The sequence below is a fragment of the Felis catus genome, chromosome D2 (assembly GCF_018350175.1).
Source record: "Felis catus isolate Fca126 chromosome D2, F.catus_Fca126_mat1.0, whole genome shotgun sequence".
Taxonomy (NCBI): Eukaryota; Metazoa; Chordata; class Mammalia; order Carnivora; family Felidae; genus Felis; species Felis catus.
Window position 1 is genome coordinate 78,684,373 of NC_058378.1, and position 26,479 is coordinate 78,710,851.

The 26,479-nt window shown below is 42.7% G+C and overlaps 1 protein-coding gene and 1 long non-coding RNA gene across 3 annotated transcripts; one reads left to right on the plus strand and one right to left on the minus strand.

Moving 5' to 3' along the window:
- On the plus strand, positions 1-8,340 carry LOC109492748. 2 transcript variants are annotated; one of them, XR_002146718.3, is made up of 4 exons: positions 1-892; positions 4,082-4,237; positions 5,119-5,474; positions 8,003-8,340. It is a non-coding gene; the product is annotated as an uncharacterized LOC109492748 (long non-coding RNA). The 2 variants fall into 2 exon arrangements; XR_002146719.3 differs by lacking the exon at positions 4,082-4,237 and having other exon boundaries at positions 4-892.
- On the minus strand, positions 7,831-25,210 carry LOC101092296 (ATPase PAAT). The gene is made up of 6 exons (XM_003994475.6): positions 25,047-25,210; positions 24,249-24,455; positions 22,514-22,583; positions 18,559-18,765; positions 10,783-11,234; positions 7,831-9,018 (listed from the first exon to the last, which is right to left on the minus strand). Exons 1-6 carry the CDS (start codon positions 25,208-25,210, stop codon positions 8,784-8,786), a joined length of 1,335 nt encoding a protein of 444 aa, XP_003994524.3. The 3' UTR covers positions 7,831-8,783.
- Between the last annotated feature and the right edge of the window lie 1,269 nt (positions 25,211-26,479).

Below are 26,479 nucleotides of genomic sequence, written 5' to 3' on the forward strand. Positions count from 1 at the left end.
AGGAAGGAAGGAAGGAAGGAAGGAAGGAAGGAAGGAAGGAAGGAAGGAAGGAAGGAAGGAAGGGGAAGGGAAGGGAGGGAGGAAGGAAAGAAAGGAGGGCAACTCTACACTCTCATACACTTGTTCATACACTTGTTCAAGGACACCAGGATTCCTTTCTATCGTCTGCAAAATAGTACTTAAGGGACTTTAATTCCCCTACTTCCGGCTCTCGGGACATAATGGTTTAAAATTCCTGGCAATTGAACCTGGACCCACACTTTCTTTTTCCTCCTCATCCTGTGTCATCGCTCTCCTTGCTGTCAGCACCCTGGCAGGCATCTGGCAACACAGCTGGAACCAGAGTATGCCCGGGTGCCACAACACCTGCCTCGCCTGGCTGATCCTTTAGAATCCAAAGGCGTTCATTTTTAGAGAGGAGCAGTGAAGGCTTACGGTATCAGCAGTGCTACCTGCTTCGTGATCTGAGCAAATAACAGGGCGAAGGCTCAACTCTAACTCGGTGCCGTGATGAATTACTCAGTGCCTGCTGCGGGCCGGGGGCTGGAGATCCCCTGCGAGGAAGTTTTTAGCTGGGAACTTTCTGTAAGCTTTCCAGGAATGAGCCGGAGAGGGAACACTCAAGTTGGGGCTTGCTGATAATACACCAGTCACACAGCTGCTCCATTCCCACATAAATTTAGTCCTTGGCTGGTCACACTGACACATTTCCCTGAAGGTGGCCAGAGGGCTCATGCAGCCAGCCGGTTATGAAACACCGAGAAGTATAAAAGCCTGCTAGCCCTCTGGGCTGTTTTTCCCCTGACAGAGATGGGGGCTGTGAGCAGGCTTGTCCCCTTGGCCCTTTTCATCGTGCCGTGTTTGGCAGAGTTCAACTGGACCCAGTCTGAAGGTAAGAAACTTGAACGAGTTTTTCAATCAACACAGGGATATATTAAGAGGCACCTGCCAGAGATTTTTAGTTTTAAAACCTTCTGTTGCTCTCAACATGGAAAAATAATACTCATATATATTTCAGGGGGTACTAAATTGGCACCAGTTTATTCTAGATGATGTGACAATATATATAAAAATATAAAAAGCATGATTCTACCAAGTGTTTTACTTCTAAAAACTTATCTTTAAAGAATTAATATTGGGGCGCCTGGGTGGCGCAGTCGGTTAAGCATCCGACTTCAGCCAGGTCATGATCTCGCGGTCCATGAGTTCGAGCCCTGCGTCGGGCTCTGGGCTGATGGCTCAGAGCCTGGAGACTGTTTCCAATTCTGTGTCTCCCTCTCTCTCTGCCCCTCCCCCGTTCATGCTCTGTCTCTCTCTGTCCCAAAAATAAATAAACGTTGAAAAAAAAATTAAAAAAAAAAAAAAAAAAGAATATCAGTACTTCCCAAACACTTCCAAAAAACAGAAGAGGAAAGAACACTTCCAAACTCATTTTAGGAGGTCAGCATGACCCTGATACCACAGCTAGACAAGAACATTCAAGAAGAGAGTAGGGGTAACTTTAATTATATCCGACAAAATAGATTTTAAGTCAAAAACTGTAACAGGGACAAGAAGGTCATCACAATGAAAAAATGAGTTAATTCTTCAAGAGGATATAATAATTGTGAATATATATGCACCCAACATCAAAGCACCAAACATATAAAGCAAATACTAACAGATCTGGAGAAACAGACTACCATACAAGAATAGTAGGAGAATTTAATACCTCACTTTCAACAATGGATAAAATCATCCAGACAGAAAATTACTAAGGAAACATTAGAACTGAACTACGCTTTAGACCAAATGGACCTTACCAACACATACAGAACATTCCATCCAAGAGAAGCAGATACACATTGTTCTCAACCACACATCGAAGATTCTTCAGGACACATCATATGCTCGGTCACAGAACAAGTCTTAACAAATTAAAAAAGACTAAAGTCACATGGAATTTCTGGCCACAATGGCACGAAATTAGAAATCTATAATAAAGGAAAACTGAAAAATTCACAGAACTATGGAAATTAAAAAACACAATCCTGAACAAGCCATTGGTCAAAGAAAAAATCCAAGTGGCAAGTAAAAAAATAGCTTGAAATAAATAAAAATGGAAACAAAATATATCAAAATTTATGGGATGCAACAAAAGGCAGTCCTACTAGGGAAGTTTACAGTGATAAATGGCTTCATTATGAAAGAAGAAAGCTCTCAGATAAAGAGCTTACCTTTACATCTTAAGAAACGAGAAAGAGAGGGGTGCCTGGGTGGCTCAGTCGGTTGAGCGTCCGACTTCAGCTCAGGTCATGGTCTCGCAGTTCATGAGTTCGAGCCCCTTGTCAGGCTCTGTGCTGACAGCTCAGAGCCTGGAGGCTGCTTCGGATTCTGTGTCTCCCTCTCTCTCTGCCCCTCCCCTCCCCACCTGTCTCTCTCTCTCTCAAAAATAAAATAAAAACATTAAAAAAAAATAGAGAAAAACAGGCTAAACCCAAAGAGAGCAGAAGGAAGGATGTAGCAAAATCAGAGCAGAAATAATAAAATGGAGACCAGAAAAGATCAGTGAAACTAAGAGTTGGGTTCTTTCTAGTTTCGTTGCTGTAACTGAGATACAATACTGTGTACAAGTTTAGGATGGACGGCGTAAGGATTTGACTTACGTATATGGTGAAATGATTACGGTAAGTTTAGTTAACATCCATCATCTCATATAGATGCAAAACAAAGGGTTTTTTTCCTTGTGATAAGAACTCTTAAATTTACCTTCTTAGTAACTTTCATATATACCATATGGCATATGGTATATATGACAGTGTTAACCAGAGTCATGGTGTTGTACATTGCATCCCTAACACCTATTTATCTTATAACTGTGAGTTTGTACCTTTGGACCACCTTCCTCCAATTCCCCCTCCCCTCACTCCCACCACTGGTACCCATGAATCCAATGACTTTTTCTTGAAGTTCGGTCCTTCCTTCCTTCCTTCGTTTCCTTCCTTCCTTCCTTCCTAACTTCCTTCCTTCCTTCTTTCCTTCCTCCCTCCCTCCCTCCTTCCCTTTCTTTTTCTTTCTTTCTTCTTTTTCTTTTCTTTCCTTTTCTTTCTTTCCTTTCTTCCTCCCTCCTTCCCTTCCCTCCCCCCTTCCTTTCCCCCTTCTCTTCCCTTCTTTTAGATTTCACATATAAGTGAGATTAGAGAGTATTTGTCTTTCTGTTTGACTTCCTTCACTTAATATAATGGCCTCAAGGTTCATTCATGTTGTCACATACGGCAGGATTTCCTTTTTAAGGCTGAATTGTGTGTGTGTGTGTGTGTGTGTGTGCGCGCGCGTGCACGCGCGTGTACATCTATTCATCCATTGATGAACGCTTAGGTCGTTTCCGTGTCTTGGCTATTATAAACAGTGCTGTTATGAACATGGGAGGGCAGATTCTCTTCAACATAGTATTTTTGTTTCCTTCAGATATATTCCCAGAAGTGGAATTATTGGATCCTTTGGTAGTTCCATTTTTAATTCTTTGAGGAACCTCCATACGGTTTTCTACAGTGGCTGCACTGATTTACAATCCCACCAACAGTGCACGAGGGTTCCTTTTTCTCCACATCCTCACCAACACTTGTTATTTCTGGTCATTTTGATTTTAGCCATTCTGACAGGAGTGAGGTGATACTTCATTGTGGGTTTGATTTGCATTTCCCTGATGATGGGTGATGTTGAGCATCTCTTCATGAGTCTGTTGTCCATCTATATGTCTTCTTCGGAGAAATGTATGCTCATATCTTCTGGCCATTTTATTTTCTTTTTTTTTTCAACTTTTTTTTTTATTTATTTTTGGGACAGAGAGAGACAGAGCATGAACGGGGGAGGGACAGAGAGAGAGGGAGACACAGAATCGGAAACAGGCTCCAGGCTCTGAGCCATCAGCCCAGAGCCCGACGCGGGGCTCGAACTCCCGGACCGCGAGACCGTGACCTGGCTGAAGTCGGACGCTTAACCAACTGCACCACCCAGGCGCCCCTCTTCTGGCCATTTTAAAATTGGATTGTTTGGGGGTTTTTTTGGTGTTGAGTTGAATAAGTTCTTTTTTATTTTTTAGGTAGGCTTCATGCCTAGTGCAGAGCCCAACACAAGGCTCTTGACCCTGAGATCAAGACCTGAGCTGAGATCAAGAGTCGGATGCTTAACCTACTAACCAACCTGACTATGCCTCTTCATAAGTTCTTCATACATTTTGGATACTAACCCCTTATCAGTATGTCATTTGCAAATATCTTCTCTCATTCCATAGGTTCCATAGTTTTGTTGGTTGTTTCCTTTGCTGTACAAAAGCTTTTCATTTTGATGTGGTCTTAATAGTTTATTTTTGCCCTTGTTTCCTTTTCCTTAGGAAACATACCTACAAAAATGTTTCTATGGCAGATGTCAGAGAAGTTACTGCCTATGCTCTCTTCTAGGATTATTATGGTTTCAGATCTCACATTTAGGTCCTTAATCCATTTTGAGTTTATTATTCAGCCTTAAAAAAGGAAATCCTTTAAGGAGCACAGAGTAGTATGCAGAGTTGCTAAATACTACATTGGTACATCTGAAACTAATGTAATGCTGTATGTTAACTATATGGAATTAAAATTAAAAAAAAGAAAAAAGAAAACCTGCCATTTGCAGTAACATGGATAAACCTGGGTGATGTTATGCTAAGTGAAATAAGCCAGACACAGAATTACAAATGCATGATCTCACTTATATGTTGAGTCTCAAAAAAACTTGAACTTATTGTAACAGAGTAGAATGGTGGTTACCAGGGAGTAGGTGTGGGGGAAATAAGAGATGTTGGTTAAAGGGTACTAATTTTCAAGATAAGTCCTTAAAGGGTACTAACTACAAGATAAGTAAGTTCTAGATTCCTAATGTAGAGCATGATGGTTACAGATGTCTATACTGTTTACTTGAAATGTGCTAAGTACATAGATATCAAGTGTTTAATGGGAACTATTTGAGGTGATATATTAATTTGCTTGAGCTGGGTAATCATTTCACAATATATAGATATATCAAAACATCATGTTGTACAACCTTAAATACACACAATTCTTATTTGTCAATCATATCTTTAAAATAACACCTACAAAACAGTTAAGTACTAAGCTACACGGCCGTATGGGGATCCGAGGCAGGAGGTGAAGACCCACAAAGCCCTGGTCCTGCAACTCAATGCCACGAGGACTGTACCTGGACACTTGAAAGACCAGAACATGAAAGCATCAGACTCACCTTTCCTGCTTCAAGTAGAGACTTTGGTCTTCTAAAAAGGATGGCTGAAGACTCTGGCCATACTGACAAATCTCTGTGGAAAGATGTCAGCTGCGCCCAGAAGTTGTGGTAGGAAAACCCACAACCCAGCTGACGATGGGAATGGCTGACAGCCCCTGACCGGACTGTGCTCCCCGACTGGCTCACATGGAGGCTGAGAACTTGTCTCAGGTCACATAGTAAGTGGAATGATCAGCATTAGTATCCGGCTAGTCTAGTTCCAGATTCTAGGCCCTGAAACACTAAACTTGCAGTTCCAGACTTTGCTGTGCATCACTCAGCAGGGGAGTTTCCCAAATCCCAGATGCACAGGCTGAACATTGTGCAGTTAGCTCAATATTCTGGGGGTGGTGGGGAGGGAACAAGGTACCAGTGCTGTTTTTATTTTAAATTTTTTATTTTCACTTTTTTAAATGTTTGAGAGAAAGAGAGAGAGAGAGAGAGAGAGAGAGAGAGGAGAGTACAAATGAGCAGGGGAGGGGCAGAGAGAGAATCCCAAGCATCTCTGTGCTGTCAGCACAGAGCCCAAGGAGGGGCTCAATCTCATGAGCCATGAGACCATGACCTGAGCTGAAATCAAGAGTCAGATGCACAGCCAACTGAGCCTCCTATGCAAACCCCCCCCCCAATTTTTTATTTTGAAATAAATATACACCCACAAGCGTTTTCTAGAAGTGCCCAGGTTATGGCAGTGCGAGGCCAAGCTGAGGACGGGGCGCTGCCCTACCAGACTCTCTCAGGGCTTCGTGAGAACTTCCCCAGTTAATTAGTCCTCTCAACTGCCCTCTGAGGTGGATGCGATCTAATCCCCACTCGGCGGGTAAGAAATCCCAGAGAAGTCACTTCACGTGCCCAGAGTCACGGACCGATACAGGCAGCAGAGGGACCGGATCCCGGCACCCTTGGCTCCAGCGCCCCTATGCTCCCCCTCTGCCCATGGTTCTAAACCAGAGAGTCTCAGAAGCGCGGGAGGGTTTTGCAAAAGCGCGGCTGTGGGACCCTGGGCCCAGATTCTGACCCGGACGGGGATGGCCGGGGCCCGAGAACGTGCACGGGTAACAACTTCCCAGGTGCTGCTGGTGCGGTCAAGGTGCCACACTTTTGACACTCGTGGCCCTTCACCAGGGAAGTTGGAATTCACTTCTGTTTGGCCCTGAAGGAAAAAAAGAAGGGGCGCTTCCATATTTCTCAGAATTCAAGGGCTATTAATTAAGAATCACATACATTATCCCTGATGTGTCGAGAAAGAGAGGACGCAGCGGGGCAAGAGCGAGGGAGGGGGGACGAACATTTCCCGTCTTAGACACTTCTGTGTGCCGGGCCTATGCCGGTGCTCCCTGTTCAGATGATTATAAACCTCCCACAGGATAAGACGAAGGCTGTAATATCCCCATTTGCAGAAGGGAGAGTGAGGTGAAATCCTGAATAGCTCAGCCAAAGTTACCCAGCAGGGAAGGGGCTACGGTGGAAGAATTCAGGTTTATCTACCCTCGAGGTGTTCCCTCTAAGCCATCTTGCAACTGTGTCAGGATTCGGGGGCCATCCGGAGAGACCCTGTCAGCATGGGCAGAGGACAATGAATCATCCGGGTCTGCCCTGTCCAGTGCAGGGCACAGACCGTCCTTATGGATGAAGACCGGGGGATGTGAGGGAAGGAAGGGGCGTCTTGGGAGATGCTACATGTCCCTTACCGTGAGCGAGGCGGCCGTGGAGGAAGAGTCGCTTCCTGTTTCTACAGCCTTGGGTTCCAAATGTCAAAGGGGATGAATTCTAAATAAGAAGATCCCACCCCACGGTTCGCACTGGGGCACGAGGAACAGGAGAGATGGAGACGGGAAGGAAAGGAGTCCTAGACCCGAGTCCCACCTCCCCCCTGACTGTACAGGATCGCTGGCAAAGCAGTTCAGTTCCCTGAGCACTTGTGAAGAGAGTGGATGCTGCGTGGTTGACAAGAGCGGTGGTGATGGTGGCTGTTAATGGTGGAGAGGTTTCGATGAGAACAGGTGTTTTACTACTTTGTAAAGTGTGATGCTAATGTGAGCAGCGGACCACTTTCCTAGTGAGACATGTTTCTCCCGAATGTCAAAGGAAGTAGGAACATATAGCTATACGTGTTGTGAATGTCCCACAAATCAGAAAAGACTAGAAAAAGTGATATGCAAATTCTCCTGTGACTACGGTCAGAGCGTGTTCCACATGCTGTATTACCTCTGTAGTATATAAAAATGAGTAATGTTATCTAAATTAGCCCTTTTTTTATTTTTTCTACAGAGAGCACGAGTAGGGAGAGGCGCAGAAGGAGAGGGAGGGAGAGAATCTTAAGCAGGCTCCACACCTAGTGTGGCTTCTTGGAAGCGGGGCTGGATCTCATGACCCTGAGATCATGACCTGAGTCGAAATCAAGTCGGACGTTTAACCACCTGAGCCACCCAGGTGCCCCTAAATTAGCCCTTATTCCAAAGGATAAATTCACCAAAACACTGAATGAGTGTGAAATACCCTGTTTCCATAAACATAAAACATTTTTGGCAAAGATTCACTGAAAATAAAACTTTACTGTTTCCTTGAGACTAGTAATTTCCAAAGTGGATAGGTTTATTTTTAAGGGCAACTAGATCACTCTTGAACACACATACGATAGTTATCATATGTCTGCCAGAGAGAACCGCAGCCCCCTTGATTCACACGCTTTCTTCCTTCAATGCAGACCGCAGCACTTCACACCGGAAACACACGAGAGAAGGCCTCTGGCAAGAACCTGTATCTGCTCAGGAAAGGAGGGGACTGTACACTTTCTGGGTTTACTGAGATCAAACAGGATGAATTCTCTCAATTTACCTCAAACGCTAAGTCTAAAGTAATAATCCCAACAAGGAAAAGGCCGGTTCTGATGTTTACTTTCTACCTACTGCTACGCTTTATTGAAACAGATAATAACGGCCCCGGTGCATACGTATGCATGCCAAACACAATGCCTCAGCTGTTATCCGAGCGTAAACACCACCCGATCAGTGATCTGAATGAAAGGCTTTTAAGTCTTAGGTATCTAATTTTCCATGAACAATCAATTAGAAAAAGAAAAATCATCAAATACTCTAAGCATTCTTTTTCATACTCCTAAGACCATAAAATAAGCCCTATTATAAATAAAAAATGTACTTCTATCAAAAACATTATACAACACAGACTCATGGATTGCATTAAAAATCCTTAACATGTTTCAACACTGAAGCCAGAAACACACATACATTTCTGTCAGAGTGAACAAGACTGTAAACAAAAATAATTTATAACCCTATCGTGTTGTTAAATCTTAGCGCACAGTACCGGATTCACAGTAACAAGTAGAGCTAAAACGAACACTGAGGTCACCGTACGTAAGATGGTGATCCCCAAATGCCAGTAGATACTTGCCTTGAACTTGTGGGGTTTTGGCTTTCTAATAAATACGTAATAAATATCTGTAGCGCACGGTCCGTGTCGAGCACTTATCTTTCTCCGTTTGAAAGTCTTTCCCCAGAGTCCCACTGTCGGAGGGCCATCCCGGCGGGTGGGGGGCAGGGACTCTGCAGCACGTCCATCAACAAAGCCATCTTTGTATCTATGTGCTTCTGCAGTTTATGTATCCGCTGATCAATGTAGTCCACAAGCTTCTTTTCCATCAGTTCCATATTTTTAGTAAGGACCTTTTCCAAGTAGGAGCACACAGGCTGCTCTTCCGTGCTACAAATAAATTAAAACACACACACACACACAATATAACAATGATTCCTGATGTCATCACAAAAGCAACCAAACTCTACTAAAACAAGCAGCCAACACACATTGCCGAAATCTGCCTCCATAGCTGTGCTCTCTTCGTACAACATATTTCCAGGTTCCAAAAATACACATGGAACAGGCAACCACGACCCTGAGTGCCCAAAGTATTCTGAATCTTTAATTCTTTAACCACGTAAGCATACAACTGAAATGAGAATATAAAAATGAAGAGAATTTCTACCCTCAAGGAAGAAATCTTTATAAAAGGTCTGGAATCAGCAAGTTGTTTGACACTCCTGACACTGGGGAACAGTGAGTGGCTCAACTGGTTGGGTGTCCGACTTCAGCCTAGATCATGATCTCACCGTTCCAGAGTTCAAGCCCTGCATCAGGCTCTGTGCTGACAGCTCAGAGCCGGTTTCAAGATCTGTTTCTCCCTCTCTCTCTCTGCCCCTCCCCACTCGCATTCTGTGTCTCTCTCTCAAAAATAAATAAACAAAGTCATACAGTCGCGCATATACTAAAAATATAAAGTTCATAATTTTCTGGAATGTCCTTCATTATGATGATTTGTAACTTTTTATGTAAAAACACATCTATCACCCTGCACCAAATGTTCCTTCCCAGAACACTCTCTTCTTTGTGAAGACTACATAACCCCCGCAACTATCCTAACTTGGCATCCAAGAAAATTCTTTTCCTTTCTCTATAAAATTTTGAAAAAGGTTAGCTCATTTCACATTGACAGAGCTGAGAGGAATGGAGACATTCAATCTCACCTGGCCCCAGAGCAGTTTTTAATCTCAACTTAATTTTTTTTGGTTTACTTTGTTTGGTTTTGTTTGTTTAGCCACATCACATACCAACTAGAGTTCACTGATGTAATCTATCAACAACTAAAGAATAATGGTTTTTCTCCTTACCGAGAATCCTTACTAAAAAATGTTACTAAGTAATAAATATCCTTACTGAAAACTATACTTTTTTTCCAATAACTTGCTAAACTCCTCAAATTTCAATGCTATTGGAGACTTTAAGAAAATTTCAACCAATAAAACTACCTCATTTTACATGTGAAAAAAATCTAAGCCACAAGATTTAACCGGTAAGGCAAAAGAGTTAAGCCAGAACTATGACCGGAGTCATGAATTTCAGTCTAGTGCAATATCCTGACACGTTACATCAACATGAAGGATGGGGAAACATACCAAATACTTAGCCACCCATTCATCACACCAAGGCTGCGAAAAAATTAGAATTATGAGATCAGCAGATAAGGGTCTGTACACTATAAATGATTATAAGCTTAAAAATGTCATTGATGACCAGACTAAAATTAGCCTATGGCAAACAAGATCTACAAAGAAAATCTACTATAATGACTCAGTGATTATAATCAGGCACAAATGGTTATATTATGGTTTCCACGGCTCCTCCCCATTTATACAGATAACTTTCTACTCCAACCCTTATTTGATGCTTGTACCCCTTCCATAAAATGCCTAAGAAGTGATCAACATCTTCAGTTTTAGACACCTCTTTAAAAGTAATCCATTCTCCCCTACAGAATATTTATTCCCTATAAGTATGTTAATGTGTAAAATGCAGAAGCTGCTAAAATGACCTCGGGAAACATTTTCAGGCAGTAGTTAGTGAAACGAATGTTTTCCTCCAACTGATTCTTCCACCTATGAAATCTAAATCACACTTGTCTTAAATACTTACGCAACACCAGCAATGTCTTCACCAGCCTTAGGGACGGTTTCCTGCCACTTGGTGTTACGTCCCACGCGGAGATGGCTAACTTGACTACATAAACTCTGGAGAAAAGGCAGCAAGTCAGAGTTAGGTATATTCAAGTTGTCACTTGCTTTCTTTGGTAGGAGAGAAGAAACCGCATTTTTGAGGTCATTCTCAAGAAGAACATGGCTTGGTGACACAGTTTTATACTCTTGGAGGCTCGTAGCCTTTCCGCCACCGGGTGGCTGCAGACTTTGATCGGTGCAAGCTTTCAAGTCTTTCACGTTTCCAGAGGTCAAGCCGGTTCTGAAAGGAAAAGGCGTGGACGGGGACTTGTCTAAGGCCCCCGAAGTAGATGATGACTGCAGGTCAATCCCACGTCTGTAGCCAGGATTTCCCAAAACCGACTGAAGCTGCTCGCCAATGGGAATACGATTCTGAGCAAGGTAAAGAAATACACGTCTCTGTTAACAGTCATGACAGCTAACTTTGGGGGTAATGACTGTGAGGCAGGCAACGTGCATTCTTTCATTTGACCCTCAAAACGTCCACACGAAGCAGGCTACGATTACTACCCCCATATTGAGTGGAGGAGACCCAGGCTAAAGGTCACTTGTCTACGGTAACACAACTAGTCAAGTGGCAGAACCGGGGCATGAACCTGGGCCACCTAACTCCACAGTCCAGGCTTTTAATGATTTCTCCGTAGTTTCTCCCTAAAGGAAATATTAAATATTAGCATGCTTGGTAAAACTGCATTAACATTCACGTCTCCGCTACAAAGGCCTCCTTAATTTATGGTAATAAAATATACTACTCAACTGAGTCACAATAATTGATAATTTTCTTAGAATTGAGTATCATCCATCAAGTTTCACATATAATAAGCTAACCTAAGGAAATCTACTAGCTTATCACAAAAGACACGCCAGATAGCTTACATGCTCTAAGGTACTGATGATGTTCCATCGGTACATTTGTGACGTCTACAATGACTAAAATGAGCAAACTTTTTGGCTATGTCTGCCTTAATGATTTGCGGCCTCAACTGAACTGGTACTATATTATTTCATGAGAAGATCCTGGCTCACTTCTGTGATGAGGTTACATGATCTCCCATACAGGGCCTGTTTGTGCCACACTCTTGGATTCTTCCTCAAAAGAAGAGCAGAACTACTTCTAGCGGACTTGACTCTTAAGTTTTAGGGCTCTATCCTAAATTCAAAATACAGAACTCTATTACACACTCTTATCGGGGGTATCATCTCATACTTACTGTTGCTCAATACCCAGTGAAAGAGAATGAGAAAAGTATTATTAAGGTTAGCTAAAGAAACTCAGTATATACATCTTCCAGATCTTCTAAAAAAATGATTCCTGGATCATGCCAACCCCAAACTCAATTCAGTCAACAAATATTTACCAGAAATTGACTTTGTGTTTCAGGCACAGGAAATGAGACAGTGAACAAAACCAATGAAAATCACTGACATGTGGAACCTATAAGGGAGTAGGAAACAATGGAAGGAAGGAAGGGAGAAAGGAAGACAATATATCATGTGGACAGAGACAGTGATAAATACTTAGGGATAAACAATGCAGGAAAGGGGAATAATGAAAGCCAGAGAAGATGGTGGTGTAGGAGTAGGGGAGTCTCCACAGAACTTCCTGTTACTGAAGTGAAGAAATACTCTAGAAAGAAATGCGTTCTTCCATTGAATCCAAGTTTTGAATAAGCCTTAAATTAAATTATTCCAAGAAGATGAACTGTACACAATTATGTTATATAACTACATGCATATTATATATACAAATTATGTGTAAGTTTTATATAAATTTGTATATAATTGCATGTAATTATATGCAATATAATTTTTCTATATTTTGTATAGAATTACATACATATTATACATATAGCATACAACTATACAAATGTATATATATAAATTACGTATGTAATTCTATACAAAATTTTTAAAGTGAACAACTCTCCTCTGGTGGAAACGAGCTTTACTCAATCATGATGACAAAGCTAAATGATTTTTGGTAGCAGTCTAACAGAGCGAAAATGCCTTAATGACAGAAAATTGAAAAGTCTACATAAACAGCAGTGAAATCAACGTCAAAATTGCATATGACAATTACTTTGGCAGAAATGTTAATTATAAAAATCCAAATGTTAATAAGGTATTTGCTATGCAAGGTTTTCTTTTCTGATATATCAAATTTTGATTATAAGAAATTCACTGATTATAAAGATTCATATTTTTTTCAAATAAAAGCTCTTTAGGTGATTGACCTTTCCTCTTTGTATTAACTATCAAGGAATTCAGAGGTAAGTCTATGTGGCAGTGCAATAAATAAACAAACTTTAAGTGCTAGTGGCTATTCTATTTCCTGTCGTTTGATTTCACTGAATTCTTAATTTTCTTGTACATTGGCCTTACAAGGTACAACAAGCCCTTTTAAAAGCAGGCAGAAGGGGGTGCCTGGGTGGCTCAGTCGGTTAAGTGTCCCAACTTCAGCTCAGGTCACGATCTCATGGTTCATGAGTTTGAGCCCCGCGTCGGGCTCTGTGCTGACAGCTCAGAGCCTGGAGCCTGCTTCGGATTCTGTGTCTCCCTCTCTCTCTGCCCCTCCCCTGCTCATGCTCGCTCACTCGCTCTCTCTCTCTCTCTCTCTCAGAAATAAACATTAAAAAATTTTTTTTAAAGCAGGCAGAGGGATATGTATGAAATAATTTCTAACAATGGATCCATGTCATGTTATATGGAAAACAATTACAGAGTAGCCTAAAAGAACATGAAAGCATTCATGTAGAATTATGTCTATACGTATATATGAATATGTAAAAAACTATTGTGTATACATAACTTCATATATGCACATGTATATACCTCCAGGCTTGTGAAAAGTTGTTTATCTCTGAATATCCGGTCAGATATCTGAAAGGATTGACTAACTTTAGTTATCACCTTGAAAAAGCAAGAAAAAAAGATATTTGTATTTCAAAGGTGAAAAAAGTAAACCGTGTAAATCTTGCACACCTGAATTTGTTCTTCGAGAAAATGGGGTACACCCTTTCACTCAGATAACATTAAATGAAAACTACATGCTAGGGCACTTTGATATAGTATCCCATTCAATTTTTCCAAACGGTAAAGCAAAAACAAATCAAAGCCAGCAAATTTGAACTTCAAATGTAATGAAATAAAATACGACTTTAATAAAACTTTCAAGAACACAAGCAACCCCATAGCCCAGGTGAAGCAGGGAGAGGCGTAGGACTCCTAACAAAGCTTCCCAGGTTGTTTCTTTCCCCTTCAGGACAGGCCCTGCCCAAATTAATGTAGGAAGGTGTGTGCGGTGATACAACTTCCATAGAAGGAATAGTTTTGGTCATGAAACATCCCTACTTCATTTATTTATTTTTAAGTCATCTGTACACCTAACATGGGACTTGAGCTTATAACCTGAGATCAAGAGTCGCATGGCTCTACCAGCTAAGCCAGCCAGGAGCCCCAAAATATCCCTCCTTTATACTCAACAAATAGTTGATACATGACAATAGCTTACATGACATTTTCCCGGGAGACATTCCATAGACTCTGGTTTGTTAATAATATGCAATCCTAGAAATCCAGGTATATCATGTAAGAATCATCCCATAAATAGAGCCTCCTCACTTGGAAGAAGTCTTTTATTAGCATGTTTAAAAGAAGATTTAACTGGATCACTTTTTGCCTTCCCCAAATGTCCTCATATACAATGATTTAGTGGGGGGAGGGGGGAGGGCACAGCATGTGTGTTGGATGGAAGGACGTGCACGTATTTCTACAAGTACAGAAAACTCCAGGATACACACCAGGCAGGGAACAGAATGAGAGCTGGGAAAGCACTTTTATGATTTACTTAATGCACTTTTTGTTTAATATAAATTACTGTCCAATTGGCTAAAATACAGTGTGTAAAGTGTGCTGTTGGTTTTTGGGGTAGATTCACGTGGCTCATCGCTTACCTACAACACCCAGTGCTCATCCCAACAAGTGCCTTCCTCAATGCCCGTCACCCATTTTCCCCTTTCCGCCACTCCCATCCACTCTCAGTTTGTTCTCTGTATTTAAGAGTTTCTTATGGTTTGCCTTCCTTAATTTACTTCTGAACAGATTGAAATTCAAGGCAAAGAAAACATGTATCTTTGGAATTAAAGAAAACTTAAAGACATGGCCAAAAAAAATCTATTATCCATGTTATCCCTTTTTCCAAAGCTAAGTTTTGAAAACATAAAAATTGGTCCATGAGCTGACTTTAATTCCTTAACCCTCTCTGATGTTTCCAAAGTCTTGCACACACAAAAAAATTTCTTCTTGTTTTTACATTTTCAATCTCTGTCTCCATAGAATCCTTGTCCTCAATCATTTGTTTTTAAAATATACTATGCATAAGACTCACCAGAGGATGCCTGCTTGAAATACTGATTCCTGGAAACCACCTTCAGAGTTTCAGGTCACTGGCGACAGCCAGTGATCTGTATTTTATAAATATCACAAGGAATTCCGATACAGGCAAGTTCCTTATCTCTACCATTCTTCAAACAAACCCATATTACCCTGGGACCTCAACATTCCAACTACCCCCATTTAGTGCCTAATCCCTCAAAATCTGGTTTCCACCTCATGGTTATTCAAACTGACCCCCTGAAGATCTCTAAGGAGTACTCAGTTGATAATCCAAATCCTATATATCGTATACTTATCTGAAGCCTTAATCAAGACAGACCAGGTCCTTGTTCACATGAAGCTTACATTTTAATGAGATAGACCAATATATAAATAACAACAAAATGATCAAGAAGGCTCTGATGAAAATATGATACAGATTTGGAGGAAAAAGCTATTTTAATTACTTAGTTTTCAGTTTAATTTTTATTCATTTTGAAAGAGAGAGAGGGAGGAAGAGTGTACACGCACGGGGAAGAAGCGGAGAGAGAGGGAGAGAATCCCAAGCAGGCTTCATGCTCTCAGCACGGAGCCCGATGAGGGGCTTGAACTCACGAACCATGAGGTCATGACCTGAGCCAAAATCAAGAGTCAGACGCTTAACTGACTGAGCCACCCAGGTGCCCTGGAAAAGGCTATTTTAAACTGGTAGTTGGGGAAGGTCTTAATAAGGATGTAACATTTAAGCTGGTATCTTAATAAAAAGAAAAAGCCAGATTTGCCAAGGTCTGGGGAAAGGGCTTCTGGAGAAAGAGAAAAGCTAAGAGTGCAAAGGTCCCGAACACATCTGAGTATCTGAGGAATACACACATCAGCATGTCTGGAGCAAGGTGTCCAAGGAGATTTGGTAGGAAGGAGACGAGGTTAAGGAGTCCAAGAAGGCCCAGATCTTAGATGCCAAGGTAAAGAATCTGGGTTAATTCTGAGTGTGAGAGAAGCAGTCAGAGGGCTTTACACAGGGGGAAGGACGAGTCTGATTTACCCTTTGAGATTATTCTGCTTGCCCTGTTGAGCATGGACTGTGGTGGAGCAGGAGGCCCAGTCAGAGACTTCCCGCGGCATCGAGGTGAGATAACGGTACAGGAGAAAGAAAAGTATGAACCTGGTATTTTTTTGAACCTCTCCTTTCCAAGGTTCCTGTGATCACCGTCAACTTTGCTAGTCTCCCTTTCTTGCCCATTGTGTCGGTGACACCTGTACTAAATGAATATTGGTTGAGAAGCCTCGCTGGCTCAGTCAGTTAAGCATCCGACTTTGGCTCAGGTCATGATCTCAAGGCTCATGGGTTCGAGCCCTGCACTGGGATCTATGCTGTCAGCATGGAACTCGCTTCGGATCCTCTGTCTCCCTTTCTCTCTGCCCCTCCCCCAGCTGCACTCTCTCTCTGTCTCTCTCTCTCTCCAAATAAATAAACTTTAAAAAAATAAATAAATTACTATTGGTAAATCTCGCGAGAAACGCACAAGTTGTTTATTATACTATTTGTTTTAAACTTTCCCATGAATCCTATGATCTTAGCAGTATTATCACTTAGATTTTGAACCTGGGGAAATTTATGTCAAAAAGATGAAGCAACACCAATAGCACAAGTACAAATGTCAGCACCAGAACCTGCCATCAGGTCTCCTGACATCAGGTCTTTCCTGCTGCTACTCGGTCGCACCACTGGTCTTCCACTCTCCTATTCCTTTTCCCTCTCCCTGTGTCCTTCCCAAACACAGCTACTCCTCATGGACCCTTCTTCCTTGCTCTGGCTCTCCCTTCATTTCCTTCCCCACCCTCTGCTGGGGTGCCCCTCGCAAACCTCCCTTCTGCTTCCCGCCACAGGCACTGTTGGATTCACCCCCATGACTCAATACTCCCCAAATCAAACTTCCTTTCTCCCAAGTAGCCTCCTCCCTTGGGTTCCATTTATACTGTTGGGAGCCCCATCTTCAAAACCTCAATTTCACTTTTAACTCTTTTATCTTTCTCCAGCGACACCAATATCAAGTTAGCTGTCAAGCCCTGACGGCACTGTCACCTTAGCAACTCACAACCCAGCATCAGGTTATACGTCCAATTTCAGACCCTCCTTAACTCCCACCTGGATGAGGGCAGGAACAGGCAGCTGCTCCCCTTGGGGTCCCACATCCTACTGATTCACCGTACCCTCTCATTCCTCTTATGTATAACTCTGGGTTCGAATTTCCCAAAACACAGGCAAAACCACCTATGAACTTTTAAGACAGCATTCAAAGCCCCCTATGATCCGGCCCCAAGCCCAACTCCCCCTACCACTTCTTCACCCCAGAGAAGTGAACTTCTATCCATTTCCTAGCTATATCCCGTTCCTTCTAGTGCTGAAGAGTTAATCCATGTTATTTTCTCTCTCAAACTGCATCCCTCCAAATTTACTTGCCTGGTCCCCTCCCTTCTTTTCTAAGGCCTAGATAAAATGAGACTATAAAGATCCTTAAAGATAGGCTACAGACTAATCTTTGAACTTTCTTTTTTTTTTTTTTTTTTTAATTTTTTTTTTTCCTCAACGTTTATTTCTTTTTTTGGGACAGAGAGAGACAGAGCATGAATGCGGGAGGGGCAGAGAGAGAGGGAGACACAGAATCGGAAACAGGCTCCAGGCTCTGAGCCATCAGCCCAGAGCCTGACGCGGGGCTCGAACTCACGGACCACGAGATCGTGACCTGGCTGAAGTCGGACGCTTAACCGACTGCGCCACCCAGGCGCCCCTCTTTGAACTTTCTAAAGTGCTCAAAACACTGCCTCATTCACTGAGAGGGTGTTTAATAAATATTTGCTGAATGAATGAGTAAATTCATGGAAAACTGTGAAGATATGTAACAAAAATATTTTGGAAGAGGGTAAGTCTATAAAATGTTGGGCGCCTGGGTGGCGCAGTCGGTTAAGCGTCCGACTTCAGCCAGGTCACGATCTCGCGGTCCGTGAGTTCGAGCCCCGTGTCAGGCTCTGGGCTGATGGCTCAGAGCCTGGAGCCTGTTTCCGATTCTGTGTCTCCCTCTCTCTCTGCCCCTCCCCCGTTCATGCTCTGTCTCTCTCTGTCCCAAAAATAAATAAACGTTGAAAAAAAAAATAATAAAATGTTATTTTACAAAAGTAAATAAAGGTATGCATTAAATCAATATCTTTTCAAAACATTAAATCAATCTTTTTCAAAGAAAAAGCCAAGTCAATACATGTCCTTAAAAAAGCCACCTTTTTGAAATTTTTAACGGTTATCTGGAGAGAATCCATTTCTACCTACCTGCTGCTGAAATCTAACCATATCCATCAGTTGCTGAGCTCCAGGTGACAACTTTGACCCCATGGACTCCATGATAGTCTGGACCCTCCGGAGGTCTATCCTTGATCCTAGAGCAGGAGAGCTTGTTGAAGAACTGGCTGAAACCCGCCTCATGTGTACCACAACTTTACTGATGAACACACACTGCTTTTCACCAAAGGAGAGCAACTGTTACAAAACAAAGACGTTCCAGAAAATAATGATATTAAACAATAATCACTATTCAAGGTGACTTTTTAACATAAACTAGCAACAGTAATGTATTTAAGAAAACAAAACATTAAATACATTTTCACTTTTTAAAGTTTTCCTGAAAATTGTAGTGGTCAGCACTTCTAATTTATTATCAGGCTCATAGGAACTATTTATATAAAACAGTATCATTTGAGGGGTGTCTGGGTGGCTCAGGGTAAGCATCCAACTTCACCTCAGGTCATGATCTCACGGTTTATGAGTTCAAGCCCCGCATCCGGCTTTCTGTTGTCACCATGGAGCCTGCCTCATATTCCCTCTCTCTCTCTCTTTCTGCCCCTCTCCCATTCTCTCTCTCAAAAATAAATAAACATTAAAAAAAAAAGGTATCATTTCAAACTGAAAAAATATACAGAATAGCCAAAAGGGACTATAATAAAGTTCCATTCACTTAAATTAATGAATAAAAATAAACTATGCCAATCTGAGAATTTAACATAGCACAGCTAGCTATAATACTATTTAATACAAAAGCACTTCCAAAGTATTTACTGAAATCCTAAAAATAAGTCAGTCTCTTAGAATTTAGAATTATAAGGGAAAGTTAAAATGGTCTAACATAACCTGCTAGTTCACACACAAAAATGATGAGGTCAGGGGTGATTTTCTGACTTGTCAAAGGGCTACCCAAATTAGTAAGAGCAAGCTTGGAACACAGCCCTTCTGGCTTCTCTAGTAGCGTCCTGCTCAACACTTTATGCTGCCTCATTTCATCCATGTTTCTGAACCAAAAGACATTTTATGTGTGATATGGACAACACAGTAGCACGTGGAAAGGAAACAGAATCAGACAGAACTGGATTCCATGATGACTCTACTTAGAGCCTGTGTGATCCTGGGAAAAGGCAAAAACCTGAATCAGGAATAAAATGAGGGAGGGTAATAACAATGATTTCACATGGTTGTTAGGAAGATTAGGTGTTAAAGTTCCCAGTACCTACCACTGAGTAAGTGCTCAAAAATATCCATCAGGAACCATTAACTTTCATATGTTATTGCTCCAGAATAAGCTCTAGTAGGTGTAGGATCTCTCTAAATCAACCTAGCCTTTGCACTCCCACAGAGTTCCCAAAGAACAGTTACAAAAAGCACTTACCTTCAGAGACACACACAAAACCACATGTAACATAAAAACACAAGTCAAACCAGACCCATGATCCAAGAACTTTGAGTGTGGCAGCAAAGAGGTGGACTGTCCTCAACAATCAAGGAATCTCCCATTAAATTTCTACACCTACCCTCTAACCTCCCTACTATTCCTTTTCTGCTTTTTCACCCTCATTGCCCGACCACTGAATATGGGACACATTTTACTCATTGAGTTGGCTTATAATCTATCTCATTACACTAGAATGTAAGCAACATAAGGGCAGTCATTCATTATATTACTGCTAATTCCTACATGCCTCACACAGTATCTAACATCAGCAGGCATTCAAATACTTGAATGAAGGAATCACTTTAAATAAATCTGAAAGTTGTTAATATATACTAAATAAAACAATATCTTGGAATAATCAGTTCTGTTAATTTGCCATCAGCAGATAATGAAATTACTTATTTTGTCTTATTCTAAAGTCTTGTAACCCTGTATAAAGTAATGTGGAGACAAAAAGATTGCAAGTGTTTAATTCCTTTTTAAAAAATTTAAAAACACAGGGGGCCTGCATGGCTCAGTCAGTTAAGCATCTGACTTCAGCTCAGGTCATGATCTCATGGTTCACAAATCCGTGCCCCACATCAGGCTCTGTGCTGACAGCTCAGAGCCTGGAGCCTGCTTCGGATTCTGTGTCTCCCTCTCTCTCTGCCCCTCCCCAACTTGCACGCGCACTCTCTCTCAAAACTAAACATTAAAAAAAAATTTTTTTTAAGTATCTTTATAGAGATATAATCACATGCCAAACAATCAAGTTAAAGTGTACAATTCAGTGGATTTTAGTATATTCATAGAGTTGTGTAACCTTTGCAATTTTAGAACATCAGTCCAAAAAGTAGCCCTTTACCCACTGCCAGTCACTTCCCATCCCACCAAGTCCCCCAACCCTAGCCAACAACTAATCTTTAGTCTCTATGCATCTGCCTATTCCAGACCTTATATATATATATATATATGTTTTCCATATATATGTATGTATATATACATATATATTCCATATATATATATGGAATCACACAAATATACATATATATATTTATGGAATCACACAAATATATGTATATATATTTATGGCATCACATATATATATATTTATGGAATCACACACATATATATTTATGGAATCACACAAATATATATACATATATATTTATGGAATCACACAAATATATATATATTTATAGAATCACACAAATATATATATATATTTATGGAATCACACAAATCTATCTATATATATATATTTATGGAATCACACAAATCTATATATATATATAGATTTATAGAATCACACAAATACATATATGTGTGTATATATATATATATATACATATATGTGTATATATATATATATATACTTATGGAATCACACAATATATGGCCCCAAATTCTTTCACACAGTATAATGTTTCAAGGTTCACCCACGTCTGTAGTATGTTTCAGTAATTCAATGCTTTTTATGACTAAATACTTTCCCATTGTGTGGGTATACTATACCATATTTTCATTACATTCATTAGGTGACAGACAGTTGGGTTGTTTTCTTTATAAGCTTTTAGCTATCAGGAATGATGATGATGAACATTCATGTAATACCAAGGAGGGTTTTTTTTAGTCCTCTAATATTTATTTATTTAAAAAAGTTTTTTTTATGTTTATTACTTTTGAGAGAGAGAGAGAAAGAGTGTGTGTGTGCAAGTGGGGGAGGGCCAGAAAGAGAGGGAGACACAGAATCCAACCAAAGCAGGCTCCAGACTCTGAGCTGTCAGCACAGAGCCTGACGTGGGGCTCAAAATCACGAACTGTGAGATCACGAGCCAAAGTTGGATGCTTAACCAACTGAGTCTCCTAAGGTATTCCTACTTATTTATTTTTGAGAGACAGAGAAAGAGAGAGAGAGAGAGAGAGAGAGAGGAAAGAGAGAGAGAGAGAACACACACGGGTGAGCAGACAGAGGGGCAGACTGAGAAGAAGAGAGAGAATCCCAAGCAGGCTCTGTGCTGTCAGTGCAGAGTCCAGCTTGGGGCTCAATTCCACAAACCATGAGATCATGACATGAGTCAAAATCAAGTCAGACACTTAACCAACTGAGCCACCCAGGTGCCGTTTAGGTCCTCTAATTCATCCATGAGGTACTTCCAAAGAAAGAGATTTGGCGAGGGTCACTTAACTAGTCAACAAAGCAGAATTAATATCCTGGGCCTACGTACTCCGGTTTGGTACTTTTTCTAGGCTCTAGTTTTCACTTCTGTATTTTTCATACTTAAGACATCACTCCAAATCCCTGATTTTTCGATGCTCTTCTCTAAACTTCTCTAATTCCCTTCCACCTTTCTTGATATAATGAAACCAAAACTGCTTGCAGTTATCATGACGCCATATTTTCATAGAAAGACAACCAGGAACAAAGGTAGATGAAGCATATTACGAAACCAACCAGAAAAGAAGCACAAATTACACAAACACATTTGCAGTTGGCAACTTAGTTAAAATTTAGTGATGACTTACCTTTATTTTACAAGCATGGCTGGAAGACTCCAATTTTAAATATTTTTTGTAGAAAATAATTTCGTGCTCACTAAAAATAAAATTGAAGTTACTTTTACTTTATGATTTTCAATAAACTTAAAAACAAATTGTTTCAAATGAATAAGCAAAAAAAAAAAAAAAAAGAAAAAGCAGAATCAGACCTATAAACACAGAACACAAACTGATGGTTGCCAGAGGAATGGGCAGAATGGATGGAAGGGCATGGGAGATACAGGATTCCAGTTACGGAATGAATAAATTATGGAAATAAAAGGTACAGCGTAGGGAATATAGTCAACGATACTGTACGGTAACAGATGGTAGTTACACTTGTGAGCACAGCATAATCTATAAAGATGATGAATCACTATGCTGTATACCTGAAACGAATGTAACATTGCACGTCAACTATACTCGAATTAAAAAAAAAATTGTTTTAGTGTTTCTAAGCCATTACTTAAATCCTGAGATTCAATTAGGGTAGAATCTTTGTAGAAGAACCTAGAGAAAAATCAGGGACCCTGGGGGCCAATGTTGCTTGAGCCACCAAACTTGATTTTGGCCCAGAGTCGTGGAATCAAGCCCCACATCAGGCTCCCTGCTGAGCATGAAGCCCGCTTAAGATTCTCTCACTCTCTTCCGCTCTTTCTCTCCCTCTGCCCTTCTCCCCCACTCACATGCTCTCTCTCTCTCTCACCAAACATAAAAATAAGTCTTTAAAAAAAAAAAACCTAGAGAAATAGCAAAGTATAACAGGCTGAATTGTGGGTTACATAGGCTGGGGAGGCACCGTCTTGGGCCTGTCTGCTACTTACAATAGACTTCCTTCCAGAAAAATGTATGCAGTGTTCCAGACTAACTGCCCAATTATCTTTGGAAGAGACACGTTGTACGTCCATGTAGAAAAAAGGCCAAGAAGAAGAATAAGGACTACACTGTAGTCTGCACAGTTTATACAGTCTGACTACCTAGTATGACCCTCTATCTAGTCAGCTCCCTCAATTAGCTCTAAATTTCCACATTTATAAAAATTGAGAAAGGTGACCTAGACTATCTATCTCCAAGACCTTTCATTTTTTTATTTTTATTTTTTTTTAACATTTATTCACTTTTTGAGAGACAGAGACAGAGTGTGAGGACGGCAGGGGGCAGAGAGAGAAGGAGACACAGAATCGTAAGCAGGCAGGCTCCAGGCTCTGAGCTGTCAGCACAGAGCCCGAAGCGGGACTTGAACTCACAAACTGTGAGATCATGACCTGAGCTGAAGTGGGACGCTCAACCAACTGAGCTACCCAGGCGTCCCAATCTCCAAGATCTCTTAAAAGGAGAAAGTTCTAGGGACGCCTGGGTGGCGCAGTTGGTTAGGCGTCCGACTTCAGCCAGGTCACGATCTCGCCCTCCGTGAGTTTGAGCCCCGCGTCAGGCTCTGGGCTGATGGCTGGGAGCCTGGAGCCTGTTTTCGATTCTGTGTCTCCCTCTCTCTCTGCCCCTCCCCCGTTCATGCTCTGTCTCTCTCTGTCCCAAAAATAAATAAAAAACATTGAAAAAAAATTTAAAAAACAAAAAAAGGAGAAAGTTCTATTCCTGCTGGTATGTTTTTCTCTTCTCTCCCTTAGTGTCTGGCCTCAATGTCAGGGAATCAGTAAATACCACAAACGCTGGGGAAAAACAACACTGCTTGGGGGGAACACTTCTGCATGAACAAGTTACAAACCTGTTATCCAGATCACTACAAACATTCTTGCCCCTACTGGTTCCACAGTACTCCTCTCCTAAGTATACTTCCATATTTCTTGCGGAACTTAAAATGCCAATAGAAACGATCTCTTCACCTCCGTTAGGGTCGCATCTCAGGTAAAGGAAGCAGGGGTTTTCATCTTGGTCACTGTTGAGGCTTCTTTTCAAAATCACCAGATCTTGGCTGAAAAGAATTGTTCAAACTCTCACACAGTGCACCTGTCTGAACGCTGCTCACGATCCTCCTATTGGGCCACCAGGACTTCTTCTAACTCCCTCCCATTTACCACGGCGGTCCCCGCACCCTCCCAAGCACCCAACAGACGCTCAAGACAGATTCACAAGGAGATGGGCACGCCACCCACCGGGGTTTTCCCCTCTACTTTCTCCTCGGCTGTGGATTCAAGCCTCTGCAGTCCTTCTCCTTCAACATAAAAAGTTCCCTGGGCACCTACTGTGCGCACAAGAGTGGGAAGCAGAATGCAACAAAAGGCAAACGCGGCTCTTTCTCATAATTAAGGGATGGGGATTCTCGACAGTTCGTTTTTCTAACGCCCCCTCGGGTCGACAACAGAGAGGCCTCCGTCGGGTCGCCTGGGGGAGGGAGGCGGACCCCGGGGGCGACCCGGCGGAGATGCGGGGCCCCCGCAGTCAGGTCCTTCCCGCACCCCGGGCCCCCCACCCTCTCTCCGCTCGGCCCCGCCTCCCCTCCCGGCTCCCCCAGGAGCGCGGCCATCCCGGCGCCGCGGCCCCGGTCCCCGCCGGCCCTGCTCACCCCGGCTCAGGCGGCGCCAGCAGCTGCTCCCAGTCCAAGTCCGGGGCGCCGACACCAGCCCGGGTGAGATGGAGACTCCGGGCCAGGGCTCCGCAGGCAGCATCCCAGGAAGAGGCCAGCATCGGGCGGCGAGTCACTCCCGCCTCCTCGGCCCGGGTGTCCATGCTGCAGCCGCCAGCCGAGGCCAACGCCGGAACCTCTCTTCCACCGCTTGCGTTTCCGCCAGAGTAGACGGAGGTGAAAAAGCACAGCGCCTTCCGGCTCGGCAGGCTTCAATTCCAAGACCAGCCGCTCCTTGTCCAGTGGGGAAAGAACCAGGTACCGGACACGCGCATGCGCGCGCCAGCCAGCCTCAGCAACGTGGTTCCAAACCTGCCCGGGAAGAGCTCAAGGACAGAGCATGCGCTCCGACGGCCCCTCGGCCTACGAAAGGAGCTGTGCGCAGGCGCGGGGCGAGACTGGCGGGAACGCAGGCGGATTTTTGGACGTTGGTCCGAGGAAGTAGCAGGTGGTGTGGACGACGGTTGTCTGGCCGCCCGGGAGGGTTGGTCCTTTGAGGAGAGTCCATCGTCAGGTAGGAGTGGTGCCGTCGCTGCAGGCGACCTGGAGGCCCTGCTGCCGAGCCTCGCTGTGCCTGCGGTGGACGCCGTGGCCTTCCCGCCGACCGCGGACCCTGGGCGGTGATTTGGGCCGTGCAGTTGGGGTTTCTTTGATCCCCCCGCGGTCCCCCAGCACGTCGTCCCCGCGGGCGGCGGGTGCGTGGATGCCGGCAGCTTGGCTTTAGCAGGCGGAGGTTTGCATGGTGTCACCGGGCTGCAGTGCAGCCGGGGCGCCATCCGGACGTCGCTCTGTCGGTGAGGTGAGCCGCTGGCGCCAGGGCGGGACGGCGGCGGGGTGACCTGGCGCCCTCCAGCCTCGGCGCTGGAGGGGAGGCGTGGAAAGCGGCCAGAGGGGCGGCGGTGGCTGTGAGCAGAAACCTGTCCCGAGCAGAAGTGGGACCCCAGTGCTGGTGGAGTGACATCTGAGCTGGGACTTGAAGGACCTTTAAGGTTTGATTCCGGGGAAAAAGGAGCTGATGGAACTTTCTAGTTGCCCCATGGGATAGGAAGGTAACTAGTGCCTCCCCACCACCTCCACCCATCCTCTTCCTGGAAAGGCTTGTGCAGGTGAGTTTTTCATTTTTTGAAAGCAAAAAGGAAATTAGGTCATAGACAAATGGAGCATCAAGTTCAAAAGTGCTTAAATGTAAAGGTACTGGTTTGCAAAGATTTTTCAGTATTCCAGATTCATTCTAGGTGGTCTACATCAGTGTTTTGATTCTAAATATCTTGTTTCCTGTGGTCATACATTAACTTTCCCTCGTGTTAACATTTTGAATTTTTTTTTCAACGTTTTTTATTTATTTTTGGGACAGAGAAAGACAGAGCATGAAC